At 40.1% G+C, this 13,503-nt stretch overlaps 1 protein-coding gene across 3 annotated transcripts in view; it reads right to left on the bottom strand.

Annotated features, from left to right (window-relative positions):
* Window positions 1-10,160: 10,160 nt before the first annotated feature.
* Window positions 10,161-13,503, bottom strand: part of EEFSEC (eukaryotic elongation factor, selenocysteine-tRNA specific) — a 237,741-nt gene continuing 234,398 nt past the window's right edge. Inside the window, exon 7 of one of the 3 annotated variants that reach the window (XM_089521443.1) lies at window positions 10,161-11,039. In XM_089521443.1, coding sequence (XP_089377569.1) covers window positions 10,855-11,039 — 185 coding nt within the window. In that variant the 3' untranslated portion in view covers window positions 10,161-10,854. The remainder of the gene's footprint in view (window positions 11,040-13,503) is intronic. The other 2 variants (XM_089521452.1, XM_089521460.1) reach the window with 2 other exon arrangements.

Raw genomic sequence — 13,503 nt, 5'->3', positions numbered from 1 at the left:
TGCTATGTCTCTACCCAACTGACATACCCACTGGAGCACACGTTAGTTGCTTATCTTATCAATGGTGAGGTAATGACTTCACCCATGTACTGGATAGGTAAGGTGTGAAGCAAAGCTATTATTATTATTATTATTATTATTATTATTATTATTATTAACCTTTATTTATAAAGCGCTGTAAATTTACACAGCGCTGTACATACAATCTTTTTAATTGGACGGTTCCCTGCCCTCAGGCTTACAATCTAGAAAGACACAACACAAAAGGAGAAGGGAGTGGTGGTGGGGAAGGGACCTCTCTAGTAGCATAATACATATAAAGTACATGGCAATATAGGAAATGATTCAATAAAACAGGCAACAAAAGAACATCAAATAGCAAGTGACAGTTATGCAATGCCTGGGAACGCTTCCCTGAACAGGATGCGTTTTGAAGCTGGTTAAAGAAGTGATGGCTCTTGCTCGCGGGGGAAGAAGGTTCCAGGCGTGAGGGGCAGCGAGTGAAAAGGGGCAAATCCGAGATGGGGCAGAGGAAATCCTGGGCTGGGACAGCAGACCTTGACTACCAGAACGGAGGGCCCTGGTGGGAAGGTGAGGAGAAAGAAGGTCTGATAAGTAAGGAGGGGCCATCCCATGGAGGGCTTTAAACGTCAACAGCAGGAGCTTATATTGAATGCAGAAAGGGAGGGGGAACCAGTGAAGGGATGCCAACACAGGAGAGATGTGGTCAGAGCGGTGGGCGGATGTGATAATGCATGTAGCTGAATGCTGGACAGAAATTAAAGGACGGAGGTGAGAAAGAGGAAGCCCAGCCAGGAGGACGTTACTGTAATCAAGTCGTCAGATCACTAGGGCTAGCTTTGCTCCTTTGCCTTAATCCCCTCCTCTTCTCGAATAGTGGGGCTTCCCTTCCTTATCTACTTTGTTGGGCTGTTTCCTTTAGAAAGTCCCCTACTCGATGATCCACTTACTAAAAACAATGGATATCATTGGAACAGATTCTGGCAAAAAGCCATCTGAAATTCAAGTGGAGTATACTTTGTAAAAATAACCCCACAAATTTCATCTTTTCCTAGGACCAGCATGGTATAGTGGTGTGAGTGTTGGACTAGGATACTGGGAGATCAGTGTTGGAATCCTGATCTGGCCATAGAAACCCACTGGGTGACTTTGGGCAAGTCACACAGCCTCAGAGGATGGCAATGGCAAGCCCCTTCTGAAGAAACTTGCCAAGAAAACCCTATAATAGGTTTGCCTTAGAGTCACCATAAGTCTGAAATGACTAGAAGGTACACAACAGCAACACAGGCACTTAGGGATCCACAGTGTTGACTAGATTTGAGTCTGCATGTATTTTTCCCTCTTAAACAATTAAAGAGCTGTTTTATATAAAGATATAACTGAAGAGAGAACCAGTGTGGTGTAATGGTTTGGTTTTTGGACTAGGACTCTGGAGACCAGGGTTCATATCTCCACTAACCATGAAAACCCACTAAGTGACCTTGGACAAGTCACACTCTTTCAGCTTCAGAGGAAGGCAAAGACAAACCCCCTCTGAACAAATCTTGCCAAGAAACCCCTGTGGTAGTTTTGCCTTAGGGTCACCTTAATACAGAAACTACACTGGGTGACGGTGGGCAAGTCACACACGGTCTCAACCTCAGAGAAAGGCAATAGAAAACTGCCACTGAAAAAAAATCTTATCAAGAAACCCCTCTAACAGTATTGCCTTAGAGTCACCATAAGACAGAAACAACTTGAAGGCACCCAACAGCTCAACAAGTTAACTTATCATTCCCTAGGGAGGGACCTAAAATAAATAAACTTTCAATTAACATCTGAAACCTACAGCTTAACAGTTGAAAGCCTTAATATCAAACCTTTGTGGAATAAAACGTATTTATTAGTTGACAGCGCTGAAGATTCTTGGCTATTGGGAATGACATTGTTGGATAACATAGTGGTGTGTTTTGTGCTCATGTGGAACCTCCATTTTAATTTTACTTCCAGCTGATCATAGAGAGGCAATGCTTCAGCATCTCTAAAGGGCTCTAGTATAGCAGCAACATGGGTAAAGGCCTCAGTGTTAATAAATTTATGCTTATGGAATGTGTCATAAATAGCCAGAATTAGGCAAGGCTTAGATTTCCTGTCAGCACCAGTGCTTAACTGATTTAACTGTGAGAAAATAAAGAGTGTTATCATCTGTGTTATTAAGCTCTGGTTTCATTTCTTGTGAGTCACTTTGAGTGTTGCAAACAGAAAAGCAACTCGATTTAAATTAATAATAATCCTTATTGTCATCATGCACGAGTGGCAATTGAGTTCACTGGGATCAAAACAGTTAAATAAATTCCAGCAGCAGGGAGAAGCTGTTGAAAACAGCTCTTCAAAACAACTTTTTCTATATGGTTCCCCCATCCCACACCATTTTCTGCTCAAGCCAGCATACATCAGGCCTTGTGCATCAGTATCAGTCTGGCATTTTCTGGCTTTCCTCAGTCTCTCTTTCATTTTACTATTGCAGTATTTATGTAGCATTGTCTCCCGTAACATATGCTATCAGTACAACATGTTCCACAACATTTAACTCTTTTTCCCTGCTGCCATTCTGGGGCTTCACGGCTTAATGATACAGAGTCAGTAGATCACAATATGACCCTGTTAATATTTTTAATGCCATTTTTACAAATTACACCATAATGCACCGATTACCAGGATGAAAGCAAAATCTCGGCTGCGTCTGTCTGGAGCCCAAATAAAAGAACGTTTGAACATCTGTTCATCCTACAAATGTCTTTAAAAGCTTTGATTTTCCTGTAATCATTTGGTTCCACCATTTCACTCGTTTTCTGAATGTGTATCCAACAGCCTCAGGACAGTAGCCAGAGATCAGTGGTAATAGTACATTATAATCAAAGTTCCTGGGTGCACTTCTGTTTTCCTTTAGAATGAACTAGAAGGGGAGGTGGAGGAACCATTCTTAGCTTTTTGTCCTTTATTAATACTGGGCTCATAGTGACAGACAAAATACAGGTGAAGAATAACTCAAGACAGAGGTTTAACACCGAATTCTAAAGAACAGGAATATTTTTCAGTCAAACAGAGGGGGACTAAAAATATGATTTTTTTAATATTGCTCAAAGGTTACATTTTTTAAAAGGGAGATAGATGGGAAAACGGTAGTCTAAAATCTATTTGCTAGCTTAAGTAAAGTAGATCCACTGAATTATAAGATTTGTATAATGGTTGCCTTATCATTCAACCATTTATTTGCTGGGTCCAGCAGCTGGGCTTAGGCCAGTAAGCTCAAGTCATTTATTTATTTATTTATTTATTTATTTATTTACTTACTTACTTACTTACTTACCTGCCTTTCTCCCAGAAAGAGACCCAAGGCAGCTTAAAAATAAAAACATTTAAAAAACACATTATAATAAAAATAAAAATATCAAATAAAAGCAACATACTCCATTCCCCAATATAACCAACACTCTGAGTCCACTTAGAAGGTCTGTTCCTTTCCAGAAGTTTGCATAGTAGTATAAAAAGTATATCTGAATATGCTCCCTTCTTTATGACTTGCTGTTAGCTGCCCTCAAGTCGGTTCTGACTCATGGAGCCCTGTGGATGAGACATCTCCAAGGTTCCGTATCCGCCACTGCCCTGCCCAGATCCTGCAAGCCCTTGACCATAACCCTTCTGATTGAGTCTATTCATCTGGTTTGGGGTCTTCCTCTCTTTCTTCTATCCTCTACCTTTCCTAGCATTATTGTTTGGTCTAGTGATCTGTGCCTTCTCATTATGTGGCCAAAGTACAATAGTTTCAACTTGATCATTTTTGCTTCCAAGGAGAGCCCTGGTCTGATCTGTTCAAGAACCCATTTGTTTGTCTTCTTGGCTGAACATGGTATCCTAAGTACTCTTCTCCAGCACCACATGTCAAATGAGTTGATTTTCTTTATGTCTGTTTCCTTCACTGTCCAGCTCTCACATCCATACATCATAATTGGGAATACAATGGCCTGAACGATTCTGACTTTAGTACTCAGTTGAATGTCTTTGCTCTTCAGTATCTTTTCCAGTTCTTTCATAGCTGCCCTTCCCATTCCTAGTCTTCTTCGTATTTCTTGACTGCAGTGTCCATTCTGGTTAATATTTGATCCTAGATATGGGAATTCTTTAATTATTTCAATTTCCTCATTGTCTAGATTGAATTTGTGTATTTCTTCTCTGGTCATTATTTCTGTTTAATGTTCAGCATCAGACCTGCCTTTGCACTTTCATCTTTGACTTTCCTTACTAACTGTTCCAATTCCTGAATGCCTTCTGCTAATATTATGGTATTGTCTGCATATCTTAGGTTGTTAATGTTGCTTCCTCCTACCTTCACGCCTTCATTTTCTGATTCTAATTCTGCTTTTCTTATGATGCTTTCAGCATATAAGTTAAACAAGTAAGCTGATAGGATATAGCCTTGCCTGACCCTTTTGCCTATTGGGAACCACTCTGTTTCCCCAAATTCTGTTCTGATGGTGGCCTCCTGTCCTTGGTACAGATTCCTCATCAGAACTATCAGATGTCGTGGCACGTGCCATGTCTTTGAGTGCATTCCTTGGTTTTTGTGATCTATACAATCAAATGCTTTGCTGTAGTCTATAAAACACATGCTGATTCTTTATGACTACATATGCAATATATGTGATGGCTTCAAAATGTTTTCCAAAGGACCAAATCCCACAGCAATTAATTACAGCACAGATTGTCAAGAACAGGAGGATGGCAATGAAAGCAAATGATGAATGTGGGAAAATAGAACAAAATGTCAGGTGAAATATACTTGACACCCATTTCCCTTTACACAGTAACTTCAAAGTTTGCTGAAGCACAGCAAGGCACAAAGTGAGAGGAAGCAAATCTGCATTAACCAGTGCAGGCCTGTGTCCACACGCACAGTTACTGTATATACTTGATTATAAGTCGACCTCATGTATAAGTTGAGGACTGTTTTTGGGGCCAAAAGTATGGATTTTGCCATGACCCATGGATAAGTCGAAGGTAAAATTTGGAGGCTCCTTCAGTGTGTGTATGTGTGCATGCAGCAAGAGAGACTATAATTGAGGCTTTTTGCTTCATCATTTCAGCTTTCCTTTTGTCCTTCACTCCTCAGACAGCGGGTGGGAGAGGAACTCTGTTTTAAAACAAGCAATCACCCAGGACTCTTCCTGCTTCATGCAAGAGAGAAATAAACTGCTCTCCTGACTACATGGGGAAATCTGAAAGAGCTGCTATCAAATTACCATACCGACATGTAAATAAATCAACCTGGGATTTTGTGGTCAATTTTTGGACATAAATTTCTTGACTTGTATGTATATACAGTAATTCAATTAAATGCACCCTCAACATATTTGAACTCCTGTTTATTGTAACTGAGCACTAATGTGGATGTTCAGCAACAGTGTCAACTACACACTTGGATTTGTACCACTGAGGAATACACATGGAAGGAGATGTAGCTTTGAAAGCTCCTCTCTGTTTAAAACTATCTACATTTTCAAAGCTGATGTAACGCTAAGAAAAGGTTTAGTTTTGCTTTAGTTTATCTCTTGGGTACTATAGTGTTTAACATTAAGAAGGTTACTGAGCTGGTACTAGTCTAAATAAAGCCACAGTAATTAGAGTGTTGGGGAGAAGGCAGAAAGGTATGTATTGCCTAATTTACATTTCTCTTTCATTTCTGTTCCGTAGTGAACACCTTTTTTTAAAAAAAAAATCATTGAGGGACAAGAAGAGACAGATAAGGAAACTGGTAAATTCATATCCACTACATTGATGTTGGGGAAAATATCAGAAAACTCCCTAAGTTTTGACAGATTGTTTCCTTCATCTTATTTTTTTCAGGGCCCAGTTTTACATAAGGAAGAATAGTAGATTTGATATCGAATATAGTAAACTGCATTTTATGAAACACTGAAGATAAGTAGTGGTACTGTTTTGAGAATGAATTCAGTGTCCCAATTATAAGCATGGATTGGATATCCAAGGGTCCAATTCAGCTGAGCCGATTATTTATTTGATATCTAATATATATTTCCATCTGTCTTTCCCCAAGAATCTCAAAGTGGCATGCATGGCTTGTTCTCCCCAACCTATTTTCTTCTCCCTTTCTCACTGTGAAGTAGGCTAAGATAAGAGCTAGAAACTGGCCTAATGTAACTAAGCAGGTTTCATGGCTGTGTGGGACTTTGGAACTGGATCTCACGTGTCTTGATGTGACCCTGTATGTGCAGCCTAGTCTTTTAAATGTGTTCACCAGATTTTTATGGCTGCTCACCAACAAACATTCTCTGTCCAGCTAATAAAATCATATTATATCTGCAATATGTAGATAATGATAAACACTTACCTTACAAGATGTGCATGTGTGTGCATGCACACACATCTATGCCCATTCCCCCCCCACACACACACACATGTGCCTATATCTACCTATCTATATAGAGAGCCAACATGGTGTTGCAGTTTGAACACTGGTCAGATATCAGGGTTCGATTTCCCTGCTCAGCCGTGGAAACCCGCTGGGAGACCATGGGCAACTCACACACTCCCAGCCCCAGAAAACCCCATGATAGGATTACCTTAGGGTTGCCGTAAATCAGAAACGCCTTGAAGGCACACAACCAGAAATAACTATATCTATATATGCATATGTCTGTGTGTGTCTGTGCAGTCATGTGCATGCATATGCAGAAGACAAGTACAATACTAGTTATTAATGACCAATTTGAACAAAACATGTAATAAAAAAGAACCATGGTTCTAAAAAACTGAGATGCATTATGCTTGTACTCACTCATCTTCTCTCAATTGTGTTAGCCTTCAGAGGCCATTCATAGCAGCACATAGCCAATATTGCTCTGAAGGATTCTGACAAGAAGAGAAAGTGCAATTTTTTTCCTCTACAAAGATAACTTCTTTTCCTCACTGAGTCTGGTAGCACAAAGTAATAACTGAATTCGCCTGCCTAATTTCTTGTGGATAATGCTGAAAGCACACGCCATAATCCTAAAGTATGTACTAAAGCCTTGGCTGGGACTCACTTATTCAGCAGAAATTGCTCAAGATCACTCTGCACAGCACTTTTCTTCTCTTGGATTTAAACGAGCACTGCCTAAACTAAGTTCACCACCAAATTTGCCACAATACAAGACTATGCGGTAGAAAGAGTTTTAAGCATTTTTCCTCCCCCTTAGATTAGAACACAAACGCAAAAAGGTACCATAACATAGCACATGGCTTTGCTTTGTTAATGGAAAAGATCATAATGCTAAGAGTGGGAAATCACCCCCCCCCCCAATTATAAATGAAATAAACAGTGAAAAGCTATGTAAGCGTTGAAACACTATTTTGAGCTTATTGAAGACCACAGTCCTTTGAATCATAGTCGTATTAAGAAAATAAAAAGAGCTCTTCTGGATCAAACTAATGGCCAATGAGGTCCAGCATTCCTTTCTCAAAGTGGCCCACCAGATACCTATGGTAAGGTTACAAGCGAGAGGACAAGGGAAAATCTCCAGCAACAGGTATTGACAACCACACTGCCTTGATACTGAAGCTAATATATAGCCATAATAATTAGAAACTAGTGATACCCCCATCTTTCCCAAATTAGTCTAATCCTGTTTTAAAATCATATAAGTTTGCAGACGTTACTAAAAAAAAAAAAGCCGTGGAAGCTAATTCCATAGTTTAACTATGTACTGCATCCCCCATCATTCAGCTTCAGTGAGTGGTTCTTGTAAAACTGAGACATGGAGAAAAATTTCCTCTTTCTCCACATATGCATCATTTCATTACATCTATCATGTTCCTTCCCTCCTAAGTCCAAACACTATCGTGCCATTCCCACTGGGCAAAAAAGTGGCTTATTTTGATGCGATTCTGACTCGAATTCTGACTCGAATCTGACCCATCTTTCCCATTAAAAATGGGTGCAAACAGACCCGGGTTTTTTTACCCCCGTTTTCGTTCCCATTGGTTTTTTCCCTGGGGTAATTTGAAGCGGGTTATTTTGCTTCCCATTCCCATTGACGTTCCGGAACCTCTTTTTTAAAAAGCGGTTGTCAATCAAGCGCTTAAGCGCTTGACGTCACAGCCAATCAGTCGCTTAGGCACTTTTCCCCTCTGGGAAAGGGAAAAGGGAGCCTCTCTTTGCCCCCAATCCCTTGGCGTCCAGCCTCTTCTGTGTCTCCCCATAGTTCCTCTGGAAAAGAGAGAAGGCGCCTCTATTCGTCCTAAACCCCTTGCATCCAAGGCTTTTCTGTGTCTTCCCATAGTTCCTCTGGGAAAGAGAGAAGGAGCCTCTATTCCCCTCAAATCCCTTGGCGTCCAGGCTCTTCTGTGTCTTCCCATAGTTCCTTTGGGGAAGAGAGAAGAGGAACCTCTATTTGCCCCAAATCCCTTTGTATCCGAGGCTCTTCTGTGTCTCCCCATAGTTCCTCTGGGAAAGAGAGAAGAGGAGCCTCTATTTCCCCAAATCCCTTTGCCTCCCCCATCGCTCCCTGGTCTGTCTGGGGGGCGATCATGCAGGCATGTACTGCAAAGCCCATCTGCTGCTCAGGCAGAGGCAAAAAAAGAAGAAAAAATAGTAATAGTTAAAAATGGTGTTCAATGGCTCTCCTCACACGTTGGTCTATGAATGTGGAGCAGAGGGGAGGTTGCAGGTGGAGTAATGTGTATACTGCATTTGGAGCTCAATGTAGTGCGATCGCCTTACCCTGCTTCCCAGTCCACTGGGGGAAAGGCTATGAGAATGGAAGAAAATGGCGCCAGTGATGCAAAAAGAGAACAAAGAGGGTGACACCCCCAGGCCAGCCCCTTGAGCGCTCCTCCTCCCATCTCCAGGTTCCTGAATCAGACACCCTTTCGTTTCCATTCATTTGCCCCGAATCAGACTCAGGAGGCACAGGAAAACCGATTTATCGACCTATAATTCGGGTTTTCCTAGATAATTCGTATCAGATTCAAATCTCAATGGGAACGATTTTAGAGCAATGCAGGTTGGATTTGTGCTCAAATGGAAACGATGCACCCATGATTCACATCCAGACCCGCATTATAGGCCAGTGGGAATGACCCCTATAAGTTTTCTCTATAGGGGAGGTGATCCAGTCCCTTGGTCGTTTGGGTTACCCTATTCTACACTTTTCTCAGCATTAAAATATTTTTATAAGCATGTTAGCCACTACTGGATACAGTATTCCAAGTATGGCTGTACCATATATTTGTAAAAGACTTTATATTTAGGTCAGTTTTATTTACCTTTCCTTTCCTAGTGTTCCCCAACATGGAATTTGCCCTTTGACTCGCTAGGTCAATCAAGCAGCAACCACAACCCCAAGTTCCCTTTCTTGGTCATCCTCAGATACCCTTGCCTCAGTGAGCATCCTTTTACACTTCCTTATATAAACCTGGAATTTCCATTGTAACGCATTTGGCTTGGAGAGATGCTTTCAGGTGTATAAAAATAATCCTCCTTACCTCCTTTCTCTTCTTCCTCCATTGTCATCCCTTCAGAAATTTGTTGAAGTTCCTTACAGCTACAACACTTACCTACTACACTGACCTGTAGACCCACTTTGTGCCTAACATTTCTATATATTTCTCTCTACTGCTCACATCACTATCAGGATAACCAACATGCACTGAAAACAAGTACATGAGAATCCTAAGAAAACTAGTTCCTTTTTAAAAAGATAACCGGTAGAAATAATGCACATACATACATACATACATAAATTAGAAAGCATAAATACAAGCTGTGGTGGTTAGTGCTCCCTAAATCTAGTGGGACACAAACATTGTACATATGAGTCGAGTTCAGACCTATCCTTGTCCTGTTGCCATCACACAGAGGGAAATTGTACTAATTTTATACCATGCAATCTAGTATATAGATTCTGGAAACAGGGACAATCATAGTCTAGAAAACTGACATGCCTGACACTCTGTGTGACTTACTTTGACTCTATCCCTCACAGCTCTGGCTTTGTTTGGTGGCTTTGCTTGCTTAGAAAATAGAGAGAGGAGGACGAGAACCCAAATGAATAAAATCCTAAATATAAATATATTCTATTTAAATAAAACCACTAATCTCAGCCATTTCTTGTTTTTGTTTTAATTCTCATAATATGATAGTTTGATGATAACAATATACTTTGAGACATGCTGAGCAACATTCACTTTCAACAATACTTAACAGTAGCTCTGAGTTGCTTATTTTATCAGCTTTCCTAGAAGAAAACATTAGCCAGCAGATCTGGAAAGCTTGTACAAAAGTATTACACAAAAGCAGTTCTGAACCCTGGAAACAGCAAAGGTTTACAATATCGACCATGAAATTATGTACATCCTTAAAGATGTTCTGACACTGAAGCCAGTTATAAATGGTGCTCAAGATACAAACCTCATTTACAAAATAATCCCTGCTTTACAAATACCACATTTGGATTATTGTATAAAAAGGAATTTAAACACCTCATTTAGTTTGATCATGCCATGTTTGCCTTTTACTTTCTCATTTCTGACTATCATAACATATGAGGAAGTTCAGATACAGATTAGAATATTGTGTTTGTGTGTATGAGAGAATGAGCATGAGGGAGGGCGTATTTGAATTATGTGCGAAAGAGCAGTTTTAACAGGTGCTATCTACCTGCAGCATAGCAGGTTAGCACAGTAAAGCCAGTAATCACAGTATCTCAGGCCAGCAGTGGCCAACAAGAATGTCCATAGTAATTGCCTTGCAAGTTATTCTAGTGTTCAGCCTTTAAAGGACACTTCAGACGTTTCTCAAGACTGAATCATTTTCTTCTGTGCATCAAAGACATATCTTTTGAACAGAAGGGTGATATGAACAGGCTGGACTGAGTCAACCTTGTTGCTTTCATCCTCTTTTGCAGTATCCCCCTTCCCTGCCTTGGGCTTCTTCTTGGAGATGGCAGTCAGAAGTGCCTTTGTTTCTGGCCTCACCCCATCTGAAAAGAATAAAGACACATATTTTAAAAAAGGAAGAACCTCTGGGCAAACATTTCAAAATTATTAGTATCAATCTCAAACTGGTTTGAATGTGAGCTCATCCCCGTGGGATTCCAAAGTAAGAACAGCAGTCCAGAAATCCAGGAAAATTAGCAAATCTACCACTTCTGTTTAAGCTTGCATTGAGTAATGGGATAAATAAGGACATAGCCTGAAAATAAGGTTATTTTGCACACAGAGATTCTTTATACACCTTTTGGAACCATCTTTATTGCTCTTCAAAAACCTATACTTGATAAGCTAGCAAATGAGGCCACTTGAGTCAGGGCTGTTTTTTAAAAATCCTGCACATAAGACCGAGAGTTTCAGGAAAAGGGATTCTATCCTATGCTTCTTTCTGCTAATCTTCTACAAAAAGGTTTTGCTTTTGTTTAATAGACAAGCGCTCTGTCTTGTGGACACCCACCTCCAGTCTGGAGTAGTAAAGTCTATACACAGATATACCTGAGCCTACATCTCCTAATGCTTGGAAGGTAAAGCTATGGATTTTATTGAATCTGATAATGTGAAGTTGAAGGCTTTCATGGCTGGCATCCATAATCTGCTTTCTCTCTGGATGACTACAGAAAATTAAAAGCAAAGTGAAAACTGGTATGAAAACCACAATTCAAAAGGAAAACACAATTGCCACAAATTGTTCATAATTATTATTTAGTGTATTTATGCCCCTCTTCAGCCACAAAGGCTCTCAGAGCGGCTTACAATTTTTATTTTTAATTAGATGATTCCCTGCCTTCAGGCTTACAATCTAAAATCACACAGAAAAAGATGGTAATGTAGACAGTGTATTTGTATCGGTGATTTTGTATATGTACCCTTAGCCTAGTTAAATGTGTATTATTGTATAATCTAGATTTGTTTTTCTTGAAACACAGTTTGAGTAAATATTATAAAATGGTGCCATTTTATGCACCATTTTGAAGGGATACTAGTGAGGAATATGATTTTGTGTGGGTGAATATTCATTCAAGAAAATGAACATATATCTTTTTTTCTAAAATGCCTGAAGTTTTATTTTAATTTGCCACATCAGAAACCTCTGAAGAGATAGATGGGTAGCCAAGTCCAAATCAAAGCAATGGAGCAAGGGAGACTAAGTGCTGTCCAGGTGTTGCCCTTGAGACCTTTTATTTCTTCAAGTAGATAAGAGAGATCTAAAAAGAATATTCACTGCTACCTAGCTGAATATTCTCAAAATGTAGTTCTTGGGCAATAGGCCAAATTCAGCTCAGGTATTTCTAACTTGTGGTGTCACATAACCTTATCTCAAACACTTAATCAGCTTCTCTCCCCTCATACTGAAATTCGGAGACAGATTCTCATATCGTAACCCGACAAAAAGATTGAGATGCTTATGATTTACTGGAGACAGGACGTCTACAAGCACAGGTGATCTGTTCCACTGCAGACAAACTAAATGGCCATTCACGGCTGATTGTGACGATTCAGCATGGGATTTCTTTCCTCTTTTAGTTTTGTCAGGCAGTTATATCTACCATGTGATAGGTGCAACATGATGCAAAAGCTTAAATAGAGATACTGTTGTTAAAACAGCATAAGTCTATTAACTTTTCTCTTCCAACACTGCTAACCATTTTTCAGACTTGGCACAACACTGTTTCATTGATCACTTGATCTCTGAACAATATTCTGTTAGCCTAACTTTCTTCTTGTTGGTGATCGCTCATGAATCTTCAAGCATTTCTTAATTATATGGAAGGAGAAATGGTAGTAAGTTTTAATGGCCATTGCATACATGTGAGATGTTGCCCTGAGCAACTTGGAGGATGAATGTTACAACAAAGCTACAAAATCTGAAATGTCAAGTGTGAATGCAATAAACATTTAACATACAGTACCAGTGGGCAAAATGCAACCCTGGGATCCCCAACAGTTGGTTTTTGTTGTGGCTCATGTGCTGCGTCCATAACCCTTGTTGGGACCTATGGAAATGACGCGCAGTGTCTACCACAACCACCTGCAGAGTTCAACCACGTCGACAGGACACCAAGAAGAAGGAATCTGTGAAGATGTCTTCAACTAATAATGACTCTTACAAGTCTTCACTCTAAACGAGGGCTTTAATCTTCCTTGGCAGTATTTACAATATAGATATACACAGTGTATTGGACATCCGTCTCTAATACACACTGTTTACACCAACCAACAATAACACAACCTCTGAGGCAGCCACATTAACACACAATCATCTCATTGCCTCTCAGTAACAGACACAGCCCACTCTCAGGGGCACCAACTGTCTCTCTGTTCTCTCAGTGACAGTTGAGAACTGACAGTTGACAGTTGCATCAACATTCCGATGATGCCCTGTTTGAATGCTGACACATTAGCTGCCACTGGAGCTCCAAATTATCTGCACGACAGCTCCCCCTAGTGGCCATA

This window comes from Sceloporus occidentalis, unplaced genomic scaffold, assembly GCF_023333645.1.
Source record: "Sceloporus occidentalis isolate IW3139 unplaced genomic scaffold, rSceOcc1.0.p SCAF_1, whole genome shotgun sequence".
Taxonomy (NCBI): Eukaryota; Metazoa; Chordata; class Lepidosauria; order Squamata; family Phrynosomatidae; genus Sceloporus; species Sceloporus occidentalis.
Note: the sequence above shows the minus strand (reverse complement) of the source record. Positions and strands in the feature narration are given on the sequence as shown.